Below are 24,284 nucleotides of genomic sequence, written 5' to 3' on the forward strand. Positions count from 1 at the left end.
TTTTGAATATTACTTTTCACTTCTATATGAATTTTCATAATACACTCAGTATATTTACTATTCTGTTTTTTAAAAATAATCTTTTGTTTGACTCCAAAGCATTATTTTCCTGACCAATGTGTCCTGTCTGCATGAGAATAGGGAAGGCCTTTATGAAGAAATTGACTTTTGTATCAGCAAGGGTTGCACTTTCCATGTTCTCCATTTTCAAAACAAAGTGCTTGCTACATAGAATTAGGGACAACATGGCAGAGCATCAAATACTTTAATAAGAAATATTTTGTTCAAAATATCTGGTTCCTAGGTGGTTATTCACATGATACCTTGACTTTTTTTTTTTTATTATTATTAGAGTGTTCTTTTCTTTCTTTGAAATAATTACATAATTACAACCTTCTGAAAGATAGATTTTATGTCTTGAGTGTCTTTACCTCTCTTCTCTGAGTTCTTAGCAGGGTATTTTGAGCCTGTACATATTTTATTGTTAAAAAAAGAATTAGAAAAGTAATTTCCTACATATTCTTATTTCCCTAAATCTCCTTTTTTTAACTTGGCACCTTTCCATTATAGTATGTAACTCTACCAATTATTTTTTATGCTTGCATGCTGTGTTATTGTATGGATATACCATAATTTATTTTTATTCATTGCTTATTATTGATTGGGTAGTTTTTAATATTGTGCTATTATACTGTGACTTAGAAAGTATATTTGAGCTAATTTTTGGCTTCTGTACTTAAATTATTAAACAAATGATCCTGTTAGGAAAAGTGAAAACCACTTGGAGATAAATTAAATTTTATTTTTACCTCACTAACTGTCCCAAATGTCATTTTAGATCAGTGCATTCAATTTTCATTTTATTTTAAATTAGAGAATTGTTCTAAATGTTATCAATAGTAAATTTTTCCTAGAAGGAAGGCATTCTAAGGGTAACAAATTATCTGAATTTGAAGATAAGCATTTAATTTGGAATGTTGGACCTGTTGCTGAAGTTCAGTTACTTGATTTACATATTCTAGAAATGAAGGATTGTCAGAATATGGTGATATAAATAAATGGGAAAATAGGAAATTTGAATAGCATATCAAAATGTTTTTAGCTAAGGCATAATATTGAAATGTGCTTTATCCCTAGGAAAATGGATGTCCATTTGAAAGTAATATATTTTCTCAAGCTGAATTGAGAAGTGAAGCAATAAGTGGGAACTTAGACTATGTTTTATCATTTTGTAAGTATGCAACATTAGCAGTAAACTTGATAGGTGTGGTTTTAGTTACTAATGAAAGCATACAGGATAGTTATTGCCCTCAATGCCTACCTCAGTGTAGTTCAAGGTAATTTCCTTGAAAGCAAGGAATTTTTTATGTTTTGCTTAAGTCAAACTGATAAGGCAGCTTATGATTTGATCTTGTGGATAATTTGGATGTAATTTTGAAGTTAAAAGAACCTTAGCGATAACATGGTGGTAGGTGAAACTGGAGATCCAGAAGACTTGGGTTTTGTTTATGGGACCTGGAATAAGCCTCTCTACCTTTTTTTGATTCAGTTTCATGAAATGGGAACAGTATTACCTATCTATCTACTTTGTGGAAGTTGTGAAAATCAATGAGATACTGTCTGAAACTGTTTGTTAAACTAACTTCTAGTTTAGCTGTAAGTTACATAAAGCCAGTCCTCAGTAACAAAAACACAGCAAATTTTTACTAAATTCTTTTAAATGCAAAGTTGCTTTACAATGTTCATCATGTTAATAAAATTACCTCCATTGATAGATAAAGAAAGGCATAGAGAAGTTAAATGACTTGCCCAAAGTTAGCAATTTGGCTAGAACCAACATTTTCTATCTTCAACCTTGTTCTTTTCACCATAGTACATTTTAATAATTAGGACATTTCTTAACGTCTTCACTTTTTAACATATTTATGATGTTACTTGGGAGTTTTTTAGATCTTGTGAAGAAAATTTTATTTAAAAACAAGACACAAACTTTAATTTCTAACCCTTAGAACAGGGGTGGGCAACCTTTTTGTGAGTGCGTGCCAAAACCAGCAAAATCTCTGACTCAAAATTCTTCTGCGTGCCAACCCTAATTTTTTGAGAACATGTTACGCCTACTTGATATCTCTTAAGGTGTATGTATGTGAAGAACCTTGAAGAAATAATAAATTTCATTCGAGTGACAAAAACACAGTATATGATGATGAAAAATACATTTATTTTTTAATGTATACATGTACACTGATAGTCCAACAGAAAACTTTATGACTCCGTTTGATATTATCAGTGGGACTTTTGCTGCTGCATCACTGATGACAGAGATTTTATATCAGGTTTATATTTCGTGACCTTCAGAGATATGCGCGAGCTACTACTTTCATCTGCCAGGCTACTCCTATTACGAGAATTAACAAAATTCATCACTGAGAACAAAGATTCACAAGCGTATGTGGATGATACTAAAACACTGGTCGGATCTAGGAAGGCAGGGAGAGTTAAGGCAGAGGCATAGAAATTGCTCTTCCCCTCTCTTGTCAATCCATGTCTATGGTCTTTAAGATAACTTGTTATGTAAAATCATTTATTTCTCTAAGATGCACTTACACTGAATTTATCTAAAAAATAAAAAACTCGATATTAAGAAAAAAAATGTAAATGGAAGATTATAAGAGAGGGTTTTGCGTGCCAGCAAAAGTTACTGGCGTGCCATGTTTGGCACACATGCCAGGGGTTGCCCACCCCTGCCCTAGAATATTAAAAGTTAAGCTCTGATTAATGTATATTCAATTTTATAGGTGGAAACTTTGTAAAAACCAGATAATTGGTATATATTATCTGTGTATATGTTATTTAAAATAGTTCATAATATTGTAAAGAAAAGACAAAATATTCAGTATGAAAATTAGTGACGGTTAGGGGTGTAGTTATTTGAGTTGAAGGTTGTGTAATAATGCTGGCTGCTGGCTGAGTGTATTGATTTTGCCTTCCACTCTATATAATATATAGATTTTCCATTGTGACAAGATGAAAACAGAAACATTAGCTGAGGAATCTGGGCATATACATGAGAGCTGCCATTGCTCATTATCATACCATCCATTCCACTGCATTGTCAACCCCTTGATTTTTCAGACTTGTTTGTTGCTAAGGAAACTAGATGTTTTCTCAGCAGCAGCCTTCAACTTGCTGAGATGTTTCTGCTCGCCTTTTTAACGAATAAAAACTTGACAATATTCAGTAAAATACTAATTTGAATAGTATAAAAATAAATTTTCAAGAGATTATTTATTAAATTAGAAAAGAAATTCCGGGAACTTTAAGACTAGAGCAGTTCAGTTCACACCTGTCATTGCCTCCTCTCGTCTATTGATTTGCAGGTCTCTGGAGATTAGTTAGTTCTGTAATTGCTGGTAATCACTGTTGGCAGCTCCTAGGTCTGCACTTTTGGTTACCATATCACAAGGATGGCTTATCTAGATGGAGTTTGTGGAGTAGTAGGAAACATTTTCCCACTTGTGTTTGTAGGCATGAAAAATTAATTTGATCAAGCAAATTAAAGGTTGTTTAAAGACTATTTGCTTGAGTGACTAAATAACATCATTTTAAAAATGATTTTTGGATTTTCAAATCTATATATATAAAAGCCTAATATGCAAAGTGTCCCCTCGGGAGTTTGACCGACCAGGAGTTAGATCAGTTCCTATGACGTGCGCTGACCACCAGGGACGGAACAAAGGGAGGCCCCAGCCAACAGCCAGGGAAGGGAGGCCCTGGTCAGCAGCCACTAGGGACCCTACCTGTGCACAAAATTCGTGCACTGGGCCTCTAGTATTGTATAAAAAACCCTGAGAAACTTATGCTTCTTGGTGAAGGGCTATAACAGGTGGTCTAAAACAATTCTCCTTATGTGTGTGGGTTAAATTTTTATTCACATTTAGGAGAGATGAGCAAATAATGTTACAATGTACTGTGACTTTTCCCATGAGGTTTTTTTTTAAGTTAACCAGGTATAGTATCTTAATCTTCACCTAAACTGTGTTTATTGTCTTCAGAATTTGCTTCCACTGTGAGTTCCTCTATAATTCAATTCATCTTGGACCATTCAGTACCCAAATTACATGTTTACTGAAAAGATTAAGTCAATTATTTATAACATGGCACCACTTTTTTAAAAATAAATATCCCGAGTATATTTTTCCCATTGATTTTTGGAGAGAGAGAGAGAGAGAGAGAGAGAGAGAGAGAGAGAGAGATTGCGAGAAAACATTGATGTGAGAGAAACATATTGACTGGTTGCCTCCTGCATGCACCCCAACTGGGGGCAGGGAGCAAACCCCACAACTGAGGTACATGCCCTTGACCGGGAATTGGTCCCTCAACCCTCCAGTCCAAGGGCTGATGCTCTAACCACTGAGCATCTGGCCAGGGTTAACATGACACCATTTTATTTTATTTTTATTTTACATGGCACCATTTTAATGCAGTACCATGGAAAATACATTTAGGAGATACCTACTGTGATTCTATCCCTTGCTACTTAAGGTCTGATTCTAATACTAAGGCCAATAAGACTTAAACATACAAGGATGCAGACTATTAAAAGACAAAATGAGTAGTAGAGCAAACAAATGCTCAGAAAAGTGAAAGATCAATATAAATCAACTAGAGGCCCAGTGCACGAAATATGTGCAGGGTCCGTAGTGGCTGCTGGCTGCTGGCTGGGGCCTCCCTTCCCCGGCTGCCAGATGCCAGCCAGGGCCTTCCTTCATTCCGTGCCACTTCCTGGTCAGCGCATGACATAGCAAGTGATTAAACTCCCGGTCGGTCGAACTCCTGAGGGGACACTGCATATTAAGCTTTCATATAAGTAGATTATATAACAAGTAAAGGCCTATTTTATGACTTCAGGTTGTTACTCTCTCATGAAAGCTTGTCATTGATCATAGTGAAAAATAGACTGAGAAAGTGTGAATGGTTTAATAGAACCCAATCCCACTCCCAGAAAAGTTTTCCTCCTCATCTACTGTCTTTAAAGATCAGGGGTACCATAAGGTATTTACATTCTGTCCCTTTGTAGTGCCACACTGCTCCATTTAATATGCAGCCTCAGGATTTGTACCAGGCTGACTCTGAGTATGCTGGTAGATTAGTTATTGTCATATATATGAAATAATATGAATAAGTTCATTAGTTATACACGTGAAAACTAAGTAAAAGTGTTTCAAATGGATAGTTTACATTGTATTATATTGAATATAGTATAGTATATAATACTGCAATATCTAGTAATTATTTATATATGAAAATATTTCCATTTTAAACATAAAATTTCCGAAATGAGTATTAAAAGATATTGGTATAAAAGTATTTCCAAATAAGTTGATAATTTCAGCTTTTGTCTTTGGTCTGAGATTTAATGATGACAATTTTCTTTTGCAGTGGAATCAAATACATTGCCTTTCTCATTTCCTTCTTTGAGAGGCACCCTAATTCTAGGCTTTAGGAGGTAAGATGATCACCTTATATGTCCTTTACCTGAATATGGTCTGATTTCTACTGTCTTTTTGACCTACTATATAAGAAAAGACAGATATTATTCTAAATCTTCCAATGTCCTAGTTACTTGAAATGATCTTAAATCTATTTTATTCTTTCTACTAAGTAGTTACATTGAGTTTATGCAGCCTTTTATACCATCTTTTCCAAGAAATACACACCAATTTGGTAAAGGTCTTGTTTTAATGAAGAAAGCACTACGTATTTGAATTATGGCGAATTGGAGTTATAGACAAATTTATATATATGTTTGATTTATACTTTGAATATTTAATTACAAGGTGACTTTTATTCAATATAATACTGTGTTCCTCCTCTGTGTGCTCAGGGAATGTTAATGACCTTTTTCTTCCCACTTTTGTTGTTTTGAAAACATTCAAACATAAAGAAAAATGGAAAGAATAGTAAAGGAAACATCCACATACCCTTTATATAGATTTACCATTTGTTGATATTTTGCAATATTTACTTTTTTATATACTCTTATAAGTTGCTTTCTTATATACTCTTTCTCAGTATTTACTTGCTTTCTTATATACTCTTTCTCAGTATTTACCTGCTTTCTTATATATTCTTTAGATATAGATATATGTATAGCTATGTATATGCACATTGAGGTGGAGCAAACTTGTACATACATACACTGTTACTTCTTTTTTACTGAACCACTTGAAGTTGTAGACATACAGATGATACTGGATCCTTCAGCTTACAACTCTTAAAAATAGGTCATCTGTATAATTACAATACCAATATCACTCCAAAAAATTAATAATGCTATAATATCACCATATTTAGATTGTCATAGTTCTGACTGTTTTGCCTTTTTTTTATTTTTTTTTATTTTGGGTGCCGAAACCTGCCTGTCATATTATTTTTTATTGAGGATTTAATTAAGGTCATGCATTGCGTTTGATTGCTGTATTTATATTCTCTTAATTGAGAATAGTTCCCTTAACTGTTTTGTCTTTTATAATACTGACTTTTTTTTAAGAGTCCAGGCTACTTATCTGTAGAATGTACCTGCCACATTTCTGTCTGAATTTTTTTCTCATGATCAGACTCAGATTGAACATTTTTAGCTAGAATACTTCATAGGTGATAAGTATTTCTTATTGTCTCAAGAGTTATAATGTCAGGTGTCAAATATTGGTGCCATCAACTAAGTTTGAACGCTTGGTTATGGTAGTGGTTCCCATATGTCTCCTCTGCAAAGGAACTTTACCCACTTTGTAATTAGTAAGAAGTCTATAGGTAATACTTTGAGACAATGTGTCTATCCTGTTTCCTAGCACCTTTCACTCAGTGGTTTTAGCAGCCATTGGTAATCCTTGTTGAATCAATTGTTAACAGTGGGATTGCAAAAGGATGAGTATTTAGTGACATTCCTTATAGAGTCCAAATTAACTACCTGCAACTCCTGTAAGTATTAGCACATAACAGATCGACTTAGTTACTCTGTATCAAAAATAATTATTTCTCATTGTCAGAAATATTAGAATTTATAGACTATTAAATGAGATATCATAGTCACTTGAGCTAATTCTAAGGGAAACTTGAGTATGCCTTTCAGTGTTGGAATTCGATTTTGGGGATACTTAGCTACCTTTAATATAATCTGCCTCCTGGTGGTAGGTCCAGGATCTATGAGGCAATAGTTTAGCATGTGTTCTGGAACCTGTTTTGGCCAAGATTAATTTTTTATACTATCCAACAATAATTTTGGAAAACCAACAATGTTTTCTTCATATCTTTTGAAAGTAGTATTTAAGAGGCAATTTAGTATTTCTGTAAATTGATAAGCTCAAGAAATGGTCATTGTTTACCAATCTAAAGTTTCCCAATTTATAGATTAAATTGTCTAACCTATGTAGGCAAAAACACCTGTAAAAACTATTTAAATTCAATACTGCTTAGGTAAGGTGAGATTATTCAAGATTATTAGGGAATTTTTACTTTTAACCTTTTTTTTTTAAAGGCTATTTTTGAGAATATATATTTAAAGGGCATTTAGATCTGATAAAGTTAGTAAATTCTTATGTCAAATCAAGGGCAAGAAAAAGTTTAGCATAAATAAGACTTTCTTTTCTCCCAACAGTAATGCTAGCTTAACAAAGTTCAAATGAGAAATATTATTGAAAACCACCACTAGAAATATTGAATCACTTCTAGGAGACAATGTGTCACTGAAGCTAGGTCACAACTTAGCTGGGAGTATTGCATTTCAAAAAGAGAAATGCTTCAGAATTTCCGTGGAGGCATTTAGGTCTTCATAGTCTACAGAGAAAGAGCTCTGTGATCTAAGGAGGAATTTCTGACCCATTGGCAGCAGTCTGAAGTTGGCAGGTGGGAGTCTACTGTTGAAGTGGGGCTGCTTTTCATATGTTAAGAAAAAAAAATCAAGTTTCTGTTGCTAGTCCTATTGAAGTCACCAAGTTAAATGCCATTAATACTCAGTTTTCTCCTACCCATTCACAGCCCTGAAGAAGCTTACAGTAGGAGACTATTTAAGTAGATGTACTGAATGTATTGACAAAGGGATTTTAATATTTGACTCAGCATCAAATGAAGTAGAAGGTTACATTAATGCCAAGATAATGGATTGTAATGACATTGATTATGTCTGCTACCTTTTGCACACTCCCTACTGGGGATCAAGCCCACAACCCAGGCATGTGTCCTGACCAGGAATCGAATTGGCCACCTGTTGGTGCATGGACTCAACAACTGAGCCACACTGGCCAGGGCAGAATAGATTTTCTTAAACCCAGCTTATTAATTTTGAGAGTTGGAATAGAGATGTGAAATTTAGACAAGAGTTGGTATGTGCTTATTTATTTTCTAGAGTTTTCAAACATTCACAAAAATAAAACTCCCAAGTCCCCATCACCTGGCTTCAGCAGTTAAGATTTTGGCAATCTTGTTTCATATATTCCTTTTTCAACCCACCTCCATCCCCACCCCCCTTTTTTTCTGTACTGTTTAAATTATATACTTCATATTAGTCTATCTATAAATACTTTACATTTCAGAATTTATTTTAAATAAAAATAATCACTGTAGTGTTATCACACCTGACAAACTTAACAGTAATTGAGAAGAAAAATTCATCGAATTCTCTAAGGGGTACATGATACAGAAAAGGTGACAAACTGCAAGTCTTGCCACTTAATATTGTGCACTTGTGGGCATTGGCCTCAAAAACTCTGATATTTCTACTCTCTCCCCTTGCCATTCCTTAAATGTGATAGACCTCTACAGGTTGAGACTCCTTGGAATTAAAGCTGTTCCTAACCTAACCAAAAAAGATGCTTAATTTTTTATCAGTACAGGTTTTTATTTTATCTTCATATCTTGAGTTCTCACTCTTCTTTCACTTACTGTTTGGAAAAAAGAAGATCTTTTTTGGCATATGGAAATGTCAGGTAGTCAGAGGAGGCTGCTCTGTAATCAGTGGAGGGGTGGGTGAGATGAAAACTCTTGTGATATTTCAGAGATTGTTTCCTGCTACAGCCTACAGTTACGATTTTTAAAAAATATATATTTTATTGATTTTTACAGAGCGGAAGGGAGAGGGATAGAGAGTTAGGAACATCGATGAAAGAGAAACATCGATCAGCTGCCTCCTGCACATCCCCATTTTCGCTCAACATTAATGTCCCTTGTCCGGAATTGAACCTGGGACCCTTCAGTCCGCAGGCCGACGCTCTGTCCACTGAGCCAAACCAGTCAGGGCTACAGTTACAATTTTTATTTAGGTCACTTTATCATTTCTTCTGTTAACTGATTTCTCATTCCATCTTTTTTCTTTTTCCAAAACTTTTTCTTAATGTGCTTCAGTGGAGGGATGATTTCATCATAAGGAAGAGGGTTCTAGAGGGGCATGGAACATGTTTTTGGTTTTTATTTTGGAACAAAGAATTACAGGAAGTTGCAAAGATAGAACACAGAGAGCCTATGTACTCCCCACCCATTTTCCCCCAATGGTTTTATCTTATGTAACTACTAGGGGCCCAGTGCATGAATTCGTGCACCTAGAAAGGAACTGTGGACCGTGCGGCTGCGGTGGGCGCATGGGCGGGTCTCAGCCCATCCTCCATACCCTCCACCTGGCCCCTCCATCCACGGCCCCTGGTCCCCTGCTCCACCATTCTGCTGCCGGTGCAAGCGGGGCCGGTGCCAACAGGGGTGGGAGTGGCGGCTCCAGCACCAACAGCAGGTGCAAGCGGGGCTGGCGCTGGCAGCACGTGCAAGCGCTGGGCAGGACCGCGGTGTGCGGGAGCAAAGAATTTTCAGTAACCACCAGAGGCTTCCCCTGATGACAGCAGTAGTGCCCTGCCTTGGTCTGGTGCCCCCACTCACCTGTTCCACCATCCCTCCGCAGCTGACGTCTGCCATGTTCCATGCTCTGCCGCCTGCTGCCAACGCCCTCCATGTTCCGTGCACACCCCCTGGTTGTGAGTGCACGTCATAGCGACCAGTTTGGTTGTTCTGCCATTCTGTCTATTTGCATATTACCTTTTATTATATAGGATAGTACATTATCAAAACCAGGAATTTTATATTGGTACAATGTGTGTATAGTTCTCACATTTTATCACTTGTAGATTTGTGTAACCATCACTACAATGAAGATACAGAACTATGTCATCATCACAAATGTCCCCCTGGCACTACCCCACTATGTCATACTGCTCTTTCCCCCACCCCCCACTGCCAACCCATGGCAGCCATTAATTTGTTCTCGATTTCTATAATGTTGTTATTTTGCAATGGTCTCATAAAGTATGTTTTAAGATTGTGCTATTTTCGCTCAACATTAATGTCCCTGAAATCCATCCAAGTGTATCAGTAGTTCATTCTGAATGTTTTTAAAGTAAAAGTAATTGCCTTGTTAACTCACTGTACCAAAACTCATTCCTCCCAAAACTGCCCAACCTCAGGTTTAAAAAGGCCTATAAATTTTGTGGGCATTTTATACTGTAAATGTATATAATTATGATAAGTATATAAATTATATTTACATTGTAAAATTATAATTAAAACACATAGTCTTAGATTATATATTTGAATTAAATATGCAAAGTTTATAGACATTACGTTTACAAAACTTAGAAGAAGTATAAGATCAGTGTTCATTGGTTATCTTGTTTTGTAAATGAATTTTCATTTAAACAGGCCAAATTTGGATAAGCTGTTCTTTTTGCTTTCTTTGAAATAATTTCAAATTTACATAAAGTTACAAGAATAGTACATACTCCATTTATTAACTTTTAACATTTTGACACATTATCATTATCCATTCTGTCTGTCAATCTGTATATACACATAGTTATATAAAATTTATTTTTTCGGAACTGTTTGGGCTTAGGTTGCACATACATCATGACCCTTATATGTCTGTATGTAAGTCACAGAACAAGGTTATTCTGTTATACAACTACAGCACAATTAGCAAATTCAGGAAACTTAACATTGATTGAATATTTTTGTCTAATATAGTTTATGCTTCAGTTTTATCATGATTTTCTTTTTTTGTATTTCCCCTCTCCCCCCCGCCCCCCCTCCTGTACAGAATCCGGTTCAGGGATGAATGTTGTCTTTTTAATTTTCTCTAACCTGAAACAGTTCTCCAGCCTTTGTCTTTTATGATGTTAACATTTTTGGAGAATATAGGCCAGTTATTTTATAGAATGTTCCTCATGATGGTTCCCTATGATTAACTTCAGGTTACACATCCTGCCTGAAATGCCACAGGAGTGATGTTTCCTTGGGGAATTAAATCTAAGAACACATTGTCCATCAGCATCTCATTAGTGATGTTAATTTTGATCACCAGGTGAAGATGTTCAATTTCTCCATTGCATGATTACTCTCTTTACCATTACAAGTAATAAGCAGTCTGTGGGCATACACTTAGAGACCATGCAAATATTTTGCTCCATCAAAGTACTTAATGATTCTTACCCAAACTAACCTTTATTTTGGGGGTTCAAAGTCAGAGAGTCAACCTTTCTAAATTACCTTCTTCTGAAAATTCTACTTATTTTTGGAAACATTTATTTACCTATTTGTTTTAAGCCTTTGATCTGTATGCATTACATATAATAATTGCTAGTTCGCTTTATCTTAAAATGTTTTTGAAACCACTGAGTTATTTTCAATCCTTTGCTGCCCTCTGCAGGTCGATGAATATAGATCTTTGGAGCAAGGTAAGTACTTCTAATACAGCATATCATAAGGTGATGTATAAAAAGCTATTAAGAGCAAGAGTTATGTTACACACATTTGTGATACATTGTTATAGGTTAGTGAGTTTAGACTCTTGAAGTTAGTTTTAAAATTGCCTTCCTCGATCATGAAATTTATTATTGAAGCAATTCGTGTCCTAAATTCTTCATAAGGTTTTTAATTTTTCCAAAGGACAACTGTAAACATGATATTTGATCATACAGATTTAATAAGTTATTTTAAAATATGTGCATTCAGATATATTTGTGTAAGTGTATCTATGTGTGAATGACATAAAGACCAATTTTAAACTTGTCTTTTTAAGACGTTAACTGCTTTTATGCAGGAAATACAATTATCCGTATGTTGAATTGCAAGAAATATTTGCATCTTAATAAAATCAAAATGTACAATGTTAATTCTATTTTCAATTTAAATATTTTTTGAAATCTAAATTTTACTCAGTTTTATTTTTAGTATTATGCTGCTATTCAAACTGTATAGTCAGGTATAATATATGGTGGAGATAGTTATATTTGTAAGTAATTTTTCCACTAGAAAGGCTTTTTTATTGGTTTATTCATTATTCAATGTGTCTTTGTTCATAATTTGGTATTAAATGTCGCTGTCTTATTTAATGTATGGCTACAACTTCTGATAAAGTGTATTGTCTATCTTTTATATGTCTGTGTTGATTGAAAACAGTTTGTAGGTGACAATTGTTTTACTTAGTTTTTAAACAGTTTCTACATTTTGAAATGCCATTAACCACAGCATGATTTTTCATGGTGGAATGAAGTGGGATATGGTTAATTTTATCTCATTTTCCATATTAGCAAATAAATAGTAGAATTAACTGCAGTTTGAGTTGTTAACACTTATAACATGTGTCAGGTACTATTTGAAGAGCAAAAATAAAATTAGTTTTAAAATACACAAAGCATAGTTTAGTTCATGATTCCTCATATCACTTTGGAAAATAGCTGTATGTTTTTGTTCTTATCTTCAGTCCAGGGATATATAGTCAGAATATTGTGTTCAAAAATTACAAGTCAATGCTATAGATTTTGTAATCATTTTCATCATAAAATACATTTGGTGTTTTTTTTAATTAAAAATTTGCCAGCAGAATTAACTTTGAATAAGTCTTGTGTATGTGTTTTAGTGTTTGCGTATTCAATTGATAAGAATTGAATAATGTGTGAGAATAAACACATTAGAACTTCTGGCCCCTTTTGTTTTAATGCCATTAAAATGCCTGGGAAAAGATTGTTGAAAAACTGAAAATTAAAATAAAATAAATGGTCCAGGATATTTTACTTTATTATTTCTGTAACACTTCACTTAAAAGGAGGCAACTGGTCCAATTTCAGCAAGACCAAAAACAATATGATGAGAAAAAATATTGGTTGATAATTCCTATATGCTCTTTCTTATTTATAGCAATTCATTTAAAATAATATATAAACAAATCAGTTTAGAGTTTTTCTTAGTGACATTCATAAAACACATTGCAGTTTTCTTTCAACATGGGTTTGTTTTGGTTTTGTTTTTAAAAGACAAACCTATTATTTAAGAACGAAACAATCTCCTTGGCAGGTGGGGGTGGTGTTGAATTACAGTGATATAGAATGATATCTTACTGGGGAGAAGCTTTATTATTTCAAGAATTCAATTTCAGATTGCATTTATTCTTGTTTGCTTCTCTTGCTGCAATGCACGAATTTTCTGTCTTAACAGATAACGGAACTGTTGTACAAGGATGGACGTTATTGCCAGGAGCCTCAAGGACCAATGGGTAGCGTTTCAATTTCGATGATTGTAACTTATCCACAAATTCATTCTTCTGTGTATTGATGGGCTAGAAAGATTACAGCAATAAACATTTTCTTTTTGAAAGTGAAATTTGAAAACATTTGGTTTATGTTGATAACCACAACATTTTGAGATCTATGAGTTGTTTTGTTTTGTCATAATTATTTTCTTAAAAGACAGGATTGGGAGGCTTTTTCTTTTTAGGAATTGAAGAAATGCTTCTTATAGTACTGATGAAAGTAGGCTTACAAATTTGTAATCCTTAGTGTTTATGTGATTTTAATGTCTTATAGGTATTAATTTTAAACATATAAAGTAGTAAAGAGGTCTTGGTAGATTTTTTCATTTAAATATAGTTTATTACATTATTTAACATTTAATATTTTTCATTATTTTTATATAATGCGGCCTAGAATATAGGGTTTTCTATAAGAAGGTACCCTTCCTGAAAGTTCGGATTTTCTAGGTATTAACACATGGCCCTATACATTTTATGCTTGAATGCATAGAAAAATTACTGTTGTTATAAAACATCTTTGTTAATCTTAGTTTTTCATTGGCTAATAGGCAGCTCTCCACAGGATTGCTGTATCTGCTTATTAAAATTATTTAACTTTCTATACTCAACATTTAACAATCCTTTAAAATTTTATGTTTCCCTAAATGTTGCCCATAAAAAATTAGTACAGAAATGTGTACAAGGCATTTATTTATTCTCACTATTGTGATTTGGACAGGAAAGAAGTAAGGCCTTGGGCAGGACCACTTCTGTCATAGAGTGGTAGAAAAAATAGATTGAAGTAAGATTCAGTACTGAAAAGCTGTCACTCGGTCTGAAAATAATTAATATTCCTTTCACTCACCAGTTAGATATGTGCTCCCAAACCACATAATCTCTATGCCTCAGTGATCATTGTTGCCATTTCATAGCCTCTCATCAGGGTGACATCTCACACCAAAATGATTTCTTATAAATTAATCTTGATAACATGACAGTCTCAGTAATTTTAGTGGAATGCTTTCTCTTGTTTTTTTCCACAGAAGCTGTTGGCTATTTTCTTTATAACTTGATTGACAGCATGAGTGACTCAGAGGTACAGGCCAAGGAGGAGCGTTTGAGACAATACTTCCATCAGCTGAAGGAGATGGTACCATTTCATTTTTTGCTATATAATGCCTGTCCTGCCTGACATGTATCTATTAGATTTGAAATTGCTGCTTTTAAGTACAACCAGACCACTTCTCAATGACATACAGGAGTTGGAGACTTAAATTATGTCTGAGATAATTTCTGTTAGACCAATTTCAGTTTGCTTGTCTAAAACTGAATGGTTTTTTTTTCCTCCTTTCCTTTTGCACAGAATGTAAAAATTTCTGAAAATATCTACAGAGGCATTCGTAACCTACTGGATAGCTACCACGTTCCTGAATTGATTAAGGTGTGTGAGAACTAATAATTAACTTTTCAAAATGTTTAATTTATATATAAAATCACGTTAAAATTTTATTTAAATATGATGTTTAGCCCAAGAAAATTTATTTAAATGACAATTACAACAAGGCTTTTTCATTGATTGTTGGTAAATACTGTTTATATATTGAAGAATTCATTTAAAACATTTATTATAATAGTTAATAAAATATGACAGAATTTCTGGAAAATTTTGGAAAGATGGAAAAATAGCAGTAAAATGAGGTGAGACTTTCAAAATTTGCTTTTGACATTTGCTAATGTATTTTTCCATGTGTTTTCTAATGCTAATTTAAATCCCAATTTTAGGATGTTCATATGTTGGTTGAAAGAGAGAAGACAGACTCTCAAAAAGTAAGTAGGTTTTTTGAGTAGATTCTACCTACTATAAAAACCACATTTAATGAAAATTCTAGACCGTCTTTATAAAATCAGTGGTTCCTAACATTTTGCCTACAGTATAACTCTAAGAAAGAAGTTTGTGAAAGCTATTCCCCAACTCAGAAAAATCAACACATCTAAGAAATTTTCATATAGTCTCAGGAGCTTTATAAATCTCTAGAATCCATTCACAGAACCCCAGATTAATATTCTTGATAGCATTTATGACATTTCGGAAAGGTCAATTTAAAGGGAAGAGTGGCAAAAATAAATAAACAAACAAATAAACAAACAAACAGAAGAGTGGCAAGGGGTACATTTTCTTTCCTTTTTTCCTTTTTGTAGTAAATTTCTTTCCTTTTTTCTTTCCATTTCTGTAGACTATTAAGGCTTCATCGTCTGATTTGGAGTCTACACTTGAAAAACTAAAAGCTGAAAATCAACCTGTAGGAGATACCCTAAAGCAACTCATATTAGTGCTTTGTTCAGAAGAGGTAACATTTGTTTACATATTCAAAATATGCTATTAAGGTAAAAAATTCTTTATAGATAAAAGTATAGGCAAAGCCAAATAGAATACTTGTGATTTTTACAATTATTATACATCTTGCCTGTGAAGAACGCAATTAAATGAAAGGTTAACTAATTTCCACTACACCTTGAATGGCATGTTTTCAGGTTGCTGTAGTTTGTTTACAATAATCTGCAAAGTGAATGATAGTAACAGCCATGATAGGTTTATCATACATGCCAAATGTCCTTTCAAGCCATGGCTCCGGTCTCTTATATCTAGATTGTCAAGCAACTGATACATGCAGTAGTCATTTGCAAGTCAAATATTACTAGATTGTTAATGCAGGGATTGAAATTCCATTTTCCTGCTGGAAAAAAAGCTCTTTCTGAGATAAAGGGTCTCTTGCTTTTTTCCAGCAGGCGTCCAGCTGTACTTTGTGTTTATTTTAGTGTGTGTCTGCAATTTATGGCATATCACTAGATTTTTCCAGTTTCTAGTTCAATATGATTTGGTTGTATGCCTGTGATTTTAGGGGAAAAATATAACAGGCTTTAAGATTGTAACATGGTACTGTTAAATTCCAAAATATTTTTTCACATTACTTGGAAATTAAGCTAGACTTTGAGTAACTTTGCAATGAGACATTTTCTGTGTATGGAAATTAGACTGTGAGTAGGGGGTGGCTTGGTATATATTTAATCTGGAATGTCCTTTTTATAATACAGTACTAAAACATCAAATTTGGCATAGTGGTCTGTTTTGCATTACAGATAACAAATCTTTTAAACCCTACATATATGTCTCACCTGTTTTTCACAAGGTGAATGAAAATATTAAGGAACAAGGTGAAGTAAATAACTTGAATCCATTTATTTTTAAAGCACTTGTAACTTATTCTACACTTAAACATTAAAACAAGAAATTTTGTATTTTCTTTTATATTTATTTATTCTTTTTCATGGCTATCCTTTATTTTAGAACATGCAAAAAGCTCTTGAATTGAAAGCAAAATATGAATCAGACATGGTTATTGGTGGCTATGCAGCTTTAATAAATTTGTGCTGTCGACATGATAATGCAGAAGAAGCACTGAACCTGAAACAAGAATTGTGAGTACGCTGGCACTGAAACAAATCAACGTTAATGCTGATACACTGTCCTTGATGGGTCATGAAGATTGAACATGACTCTCTTATGTAATGTAATTTTTAAAAATTCTCTTTTGGCAGTGTTTTTGCATAATATGAAACACTTTGATTAATTATGGCTTATTTTCAGCAAAGAGTCTTTGTTTAAGTATAAGACATACTATTCCTTTAAAGCCAAAATTCTTCCCTCCCCCCTCCCCCCATTTATACAACTGCATATCACAGCAGTGGTGATGGTAACTATTTTATAAGGCTTGTTTAACAGTCTCCTTTCTATACTGTAGTGTAAACAAAATTCTGTCCGTTTTTCAGGTATCTTTAGGTGTCTAATTTTGATAGATTTATCAAATAAAAGTATGTCTCTTTGAGTACTTCAGTGTTCATTACAAAGTTGGGATCACCTAGAGTGCCACGAAACAAGAGTTCCTTCAATTCCTATAATTTGCAGATAGAGTGATGCAATTTATATGTAGTGCTAGAGTTTTATTTCTTTTGTCTTTTTGACTATAATAACAAATGAATGTGAATGTGGCTTTAAAAATAAACCTTAACTGAAATGTAGAGGCCAATATTAGCAACAATTCAGATTATCTGATAAGTGATAAAATGGATATTGCTGTTCTTTATGCAGTTAATTGACTTTTAACATAATGTAAATTTGGCTTTTAACTTTTAGTGACCGTTTAGATTCATCTGCTGTCCTTGACACCAACAAGTATGTAGCCCTTGTAAAAGTATTGGGAAAACATGGCAAACTCCAAGGTAAGCCTGGGCATATAAAGGAAATATGTGATGCAAGTATCTTGCCACTGGAATAACATGTGAATTGATATTAATGGTGTATCATGTCCTGCAAAGTGCTTGAACACTTTGCATACAAATTTGCATGTGAATCCAACCAGAGCAGCATGGACAGTGTAGGCCATTAGTTTTAATGGATTGGCAAGCTTGTCATTTACATTTGCACAGCTCAGTGCTTTTTGCACTTCTGCAGCTAGTTTTTATTAGCATTGCTGTTTGGATTGAGTTTGAAGATCTTGGCTTATGGAACAATTTGCTTATATGCCTGCACTAATGGCTTTGTTTTTGCTTTAAAATGTCTGAAGGCTGAACATAAAACTTATAAACATAACCTTTATTTAAGAATATGAATTTTTCAGCAGTCTTTGTCTTACCTTTTGATAACATTAACCAAATGTGCACTTTAACAAGTTTTTACTTAGAAATTTTCAGGGAAAGCCTAGATAATATATAGCTGATGTGCGTACTCTAATTTTCTCATTGTTGAGATAATGCTAAGCCTAATATAATTAATTACACTTGATATATTCTTACTGTTTGCTTGTTTCTTAACTTTCTCATTGGGTTTTATTTTGAAACTTCTTTTTCAGCCTTCCTCTCTTTTATTTCTAGAGATTTTTAAAAACTTATTTTATGATGAAAAATGTATGGAGAGACTATTTGATTTGAAAATTGAATTTTTTCCTAGGAAGCCTTTCTAACACAGAAAATTCTTTATAATGATTAGCTGCTTTTAAAAATCACTTTTTGTAAAGCGGTCAAAACATTTTGCCTGTGCAATAATTAAGAGCAACATTATAAAAATGCACTTATTCCATATCCTAAAATGTTTGTTTCTGCCTTCCTAATGAAGCTTAATGAATCTAATGTATTAACATGCAGTCTTTTGGAAAGCTTTCATTGGCTCTGCTTGGCTAATTAGTATCGACATAGCAAACAGGCCCTATCGGTATCAGACCATTAGTCTGGCTGTATATACAGTGTAAACACATCTTTATTATCTGGCTTCCTGACAAGCCATCTGCTGAAGAAACAATGGTGTGATTTAGCAGATGTTAGCTCTGAACGATAAAAGCATCCATTTAGGAGGATCTTAACAGCTATAGGGCAGACCGTACAGGGTTATGTGGTGCAGAGTGGGCACACAGTCCCTATCTATAATTTGTAGTCAAAGTTGCAGGGAAATGATAAAACCATGCTATTGTGGATTTATAATTGTAGTCTCGTTTAGAAATGCAAGTAGTAATTAACTTGAAATCGGCATTATACACTAGAATTTACATTCCTGCTGTGCTTGAAATGCTGTTTTAATAGCAGTTTGTTTTCCCTACATGAAATTACCTAAGGGTCTTTTGTGTTCCTTCGTTGTAGATGCTATTAACATTCTAAAGGAAATGAAAGAGAAGGATGTTCTTATCAAAGATACAACAGTCTTGTCCTTTTTTCACATCCTAAATGGCGCAGCTTTAAGAGGTGAAACTGAAACAGTAAAACAGTTGCATGAAGCCATCATGACTCTAGGGTTAATGAAACCAACCATCAACATATGTTCCCCATTGGTCACTCTATATCTGGAAAAGTAAGTTAATTGAATTTTGAATTTTATATGTTGGCTTTAAAAGAAGGAGTCTAATCATTTGGGGATTATACGTTGTCACTACTCTGTGGTGCCATGGAAGCCTTGAAGGTTATTTGCCAAGAATAAGAGGACTTATATGGACGAGGTGACCTTTAAAATCACCAGCAGCTCTAAGGTCCTGTGGATTACTTCTTGATGGGATGGTCTATGGTGAATTATTGTAGGGCACGTGATGATATTGCATGAAATCTAATTTTTTCCAGTTTTGAGCCTTATAAGTGTTAATTATTAATAAGTGTAAGAAAGAAGGATTCCCTAGGGTTTTTGATTATGCATCATGACTGTTAATCAGGTAACAGTGTAGCAGCATTTCTTCAGTGTTCCTTTTCTCTATATAGTGTTTTAATTGCTTGTACCAATATAGTTTTTCTATTGTAGAAGTTGTCTCTGTGCCTTGTGAGATGAGTTTTTTTTGATAGGGCAAGATTTACTCAGTTTAAAATTGTTTTATTTGAAATGCTCATGTTAGTGTCCAATTTAAAGTATTATTTGCAATGCAAATCATGAAATCAACCTACTCTCTTGTAATGAGTGAAACATTTTAGTAAGATGATTAAGTACCCTTTATTATCTTTTCCTTTTGTGTGTGTTTGTTTTTTTAATTTCCTAGATCTTAACTCTTTTGTCATCTTTTCCATGGCTTAATGCAGGTTTTAATCCACTTATTTCCTGATTGGGGCTTTCTGATTTTAGTTTGGATGTTGTCCTATCAGTGCCAGGAGGAAAAGGAAAGATACATCTTAATGTTCTTATATTTTTCCCAAATTTCTGGTAATTTTTCTTTATTTATTAGGGGGTATAATTAAATATAATGAGTGGTTTAGTATTGAATTTAAAATGTAGAATAAAAAATATATTTATGTTAGGAAATGTGTATATAAATATATATGTATACACGTATACATGCACATACATGTTTTCTGAAATAATTCCTTTGCCATGCTATTAAAAAACAGTTTATCAGGTTAGATGATTGGCCAAATCTTAACCTTCACAGTCTCAGCATTGCATCCTTTTAAAGAAATAGTGATTCAAACAGTTACTGTGTTATTGAGTTCTCAGGTTCACAGCCAACTTTATATAGAAATCCTATAATTAATATGCTTCCTACTAGAATTTCTTGATTGTTTAAAAAAGACCCATCTCTGCAAATTGCATATGGAGCTCTGCATAGGGATTTGAAAGAATGGGCCCAGAGCCCAGAAAATTAGGCCCTCCTCCACTATTGAGCAAAAATAAAATAATTAACAATAAAAATGGGGCCATGGTAGAAAAGTATCTTTTAAATAGAAATACTTTGAAGACAGAGGAGACATAAAAGTTTTCCAAAACAGGTCTGCAGATGGGGCTCATGAACCAAGAAGAGCTTACCCAAGGAACATGAAAATACCATGGGTTTCAGCCTTAGACTGGAGCTTCTCTGTGCTTCTGATTATACAGTACAGCCAGAGAATTGTATGTCTCAGTAAAATTTGACTGTCCCTGTTAATTGGACTAGAGAAATCTAAATTAGCATATTTTCTTTAACGATTTCTTACTCTTTTCACATACATAGAGAAATTATTACCTTTTATTTTTATTTGCCTAGGGCTTGGGGTTTTTTGTTTTTTGTTATCTTTGCTTTGCAGAGATAGTCTCCATGACAAGATCTTTCACATTCATCTATCATAATTTAAAAGGTTTTTATGATTGTTTTAGGGTCATGAGAACAATAAAAAGGATACAGAGGAAATTTCATGTTGAAAAATTGCAGAAAACAGTAGCAGCACTCCTAGTTGGGGATAAGTTAAAGGAAAACATTGACTTTGAAACTTTTTTCCAATTGTGTTTTCCCCAACTGATGGACCTTATTAGCTAATTCAGAATCTTGACAAGTGCAATACTAGGATTAACTACTCTAGTCTGCCAAAAAGTCCACATGTATTTGATTTGATTAAATATGTTTAATCTTCAGTAATATAATGTAATTGACCTTAGCAGTTAGGAGCTCAACTGGGGAATGAGCCTTAGTTATTCAAACTTGAGATAAAATTACAAAAAACATTCCAGAACATTGTACAAAATCTTCATCCTTTCATTCAAAGGCAGCATTTTTTTGGAATGTCATTGCAATGACTCTAGAGAGGCTATTGCTTACACATTGTAATTCTGCAACAAATTCATGAGATTGAGTTCCTTAGAAAGATGATGTTTAAGATTCAGTAGATTTTAATTTTGGGCTGACTTTTTCAACATTAGAAAAAAACATGGGAGAAATTAACACTGTCAGTTTGTTACTTGGATAATGTATAAAAAGCTTTCTGGATATGGAAAATAATATGTTTTATTTTTATTTATTTGCCAAAATAACAACAGGTTTGCTCAATTATAAACAAGTTGATAAACTAATCTGCTTCTGTATTATCAAAATGATAATATTTGTGTTGAACAGAAAAATAAGCAGAGTTGAACATTTTCATGTGTTCCTTTACATTTGGATTGTTCTATAAGTCAAGTGTCTACATGTAGTCCAAATGAATGTTATTTTAAACATTTTCTTTTATGGCTATTTACATTTTTAAAAATTGAGATCATGCCTGATTCTGGGAAATGTCCTGAGTCCTCCATATTAAGGAAGAAAGAAATGCTTTAAAATAGGTTAAAAAAGTTTTTGATTAGTCTTTTTGCAGTGATAAAGGAAATGAAATTAATAAAATCTCAACCATTAGGTTTAAAGGCATAAGAATTTGATGCAGTTTCAGATTCACTTGTTTTATAGCTGATCTACTTTTGTTTCATTGCATATGAAAAATATCTCAAGCTGTTTAACTGGATTATTTAGTAAAACTGTTCAAAGAAGCATTATTTTTTGCTTTCCAGTAAGGATTTTTCTGGGCTGATTTGTATGTATCCACATACATTTCATTTAAACAAATCATGGACTTTCTATATATCATCCTTTCAGAGTCTTGATAAATTAATCTTGAGTTCTTCATAAAGGTCATAATTTCTGTTAGCAATATGTTTTAAAATGCACGGTAACACTTTAATATGTTACATAAATGGGAAATATATTTTATTAAATGCTGGTTATTCTGTCATATACACCCCCCTTCAATTTTAGCATCTTCATTTGTACTGGATACTTTTATTATTTGTGGGAATGCTTGCCTTCTAGAGTAAAACTCTTTATGTGCTGAAAGGAAATTAAGGAGGTTTGGCTCTTTTACTCCATTATTGCAATTAAGAATTTAGCATCATCAGTGCCAAAGGACAAAAGTGTTTCATTTGCCCTAGGGGGATAGGACAGTGATAAGATGATTTTTTGTCAAGGATCGTTGGGTCGTAATTAAGTTACATTCCTGGCTATTGCTTTCTGAAGGATGATTGGTAAATGACAGGCTTCATGTGCTTAGTGCGGACAGTGTGCAGTAGGGCTTTCTCTTCCTCTGTCAGAAAATCCTGTTGAGCCTGATAATGTAAATGTGGCATTTTATTCTGAACAAAAGAGCAGGGAAATGAGCTATCTTGTCTAATCATTCAGTTGTTTAACACCGACTTCCAGTTTAGACTCAATTGGCTGGAAAGCACTTGACATGTGAAGTTAGTTAGTGCTGTTCGGAATGCATGTTTGAGTAAATTTTAAAGTAAGTGACAGCTAAATTGTACCTAGGGAAATTACAAAGCCTTCAACACAGTTAATTTTTTGGGAAGGATTAGTTGTAATTGCAACACCAGTCTCCTTGAAGATTCCTCATTTATAGATGATGAACAGAAAAAAAACACACATTTTGCTCTTGCAAGGGTTGGTTCTCTTAACGGAATTTTTGTGAAGGTGATGGTTTCTCCTGAATTGATTTCTCTCCAAACTGCAGATGTGCTTAAAATTTATAGAACAGTTTGTTTTTAGAATGTTAAGGTGTTTTTCCCCCACCTTTTAAACCCTCCCCCCCCCGCCCCAAAACCTTCTTTTCTCTAGTAATTTCAGATTTTGAGAGCTTTTTACTCAGTAAGCCCTTTAAGTAAATTGCCACTCTGTAATAAAGCATTATTTTGGAGCACTTTATTTTTTTGGTTGTTAAAATTAAGTATACTCTGAAATTGAAAAGTTTACTATAACTAATGAGACTAAGTTTAAAGCTACTGATAGGTGAATAGATAGAGGTCACTGGTGGTTCTTGTTCTAACAATTCAAGATCATATGAAAGACGTTTGTGATTATTAAAGTTATAGTGAGGAATTTGGGTCAGGAGTGCTTTGTTTCTTGGTACTTTTAAGTAGATTTTTTAATGGACAGTAAATACCTTATATGAATGTATGTCCAGTATTTGTTTTTCTCTCAGGGACATTGTATCATACTTTAATTTAATAACACGGACTAAAACCAGAGGTAATATCATGTTTGCCTTATGAGCTTAAAGTTTGCCTCTATGTAATAATGCAAAATTAAGTTTCTAGTAGTTTTATGTAAGTTCAGATTTCCTTAAAAAGTGAATTAGAGCCCTAACCGGTTTGGCTCAGTGGATAGAGCATCAACCTGAGGACTCAAGGGTCCCAGGTTCGATTCCGGTCAAGGGCATGTACCTTGGTTGCGGGCACTTCCCCAGTAGCGAGTGTGCAAGAGGCAGCTGATGGATGTTTCTCTCTCATCGGTGTTTCTAACTCTCTCTCCCTCTCCCATCCTCTCTGTAAAAAATCAATAAAATATATATTTTAAAAAAAGTGAATTAGAGATTGCAAAAATGAATT

At 33.7% G+C, this 24,284-nt stretch overlaps 1 protein-coding gene across 6 annotated transcripts in view; it reads left to right on the forward strand.

Moving 5' to 3' along the window:
- The window catches only part of LRPPRC (leucine rich pentatricopeptide repeat containing), an 87,412-nt gene that overhangs the window by 24,880 nt on the left and 38,248 nt on the right, over window positions 1-24,284 (forward strand). For all 6 annotated transcript variants that reach the window (XR_002827148.1, XM_023747298.1, XM_023747305.1 and 3 more), the window contains 11 exons: window positions 1,138-1,231; window positions 5,440-5,506; window positions 11,741-11,768; window positions 13,528-13,585; window positions 14,644-14,750; window positions 14,964-15,041; window positions 15,383-15,427; window positions 15,835-15,948; window positions 16,947-17,077; window positions 17,793-17,878; window positions 19,289-19,496. Coding sequence is in view for 5 of the 6 variants with exons in the window: in XM_023747298.1 (XP_023603066.1) it covers window positions 1,138-1,231; window positions 5,440-5,506; window positions 11,741-11,768; window positions 13,528-13,585; window positions 14,644-14,750; window positions 14,964-15,041; window positions 15,383-15,427; window positions 15,835-15,948; window positions 16,947-17,077; window positions 17,793-17,878; window positions 19,289-19,496 (1,016 nt within the window). In the remaining variant the exon portion in view is untranslated. The remainder of the gene's footprint in view (window positions 1-1,137; window positions 1,232-5,439; window positions 5,507-11,740; window positions 11,769-13,527; window positions 13,586-14,643; window positions 14,751-14,963; window positions 15,042-15,382; window positions 15,428-15,834; window positions 15,949-16,946; window positions 17,078-17,792; window positions 17,879-19,288; window positions 19,497-24,284) is intronic.

This window comes from Myotis lucifugus, unplaced genomic scaffold (assembly GCF_000147115.1).
Source record: "Myotis lucifugus unplaced genomic scaffold, Myoluc2.0 scaffold_6, whole genome shotgun sequence".
NCBI classification, from domain to species: domain Eukaryota; kingdom Metazoa; phylum Chordata; class Mammalia; order Chiroptera; family Vespertilionidae; genus Myotis; species Myotis lucifugus.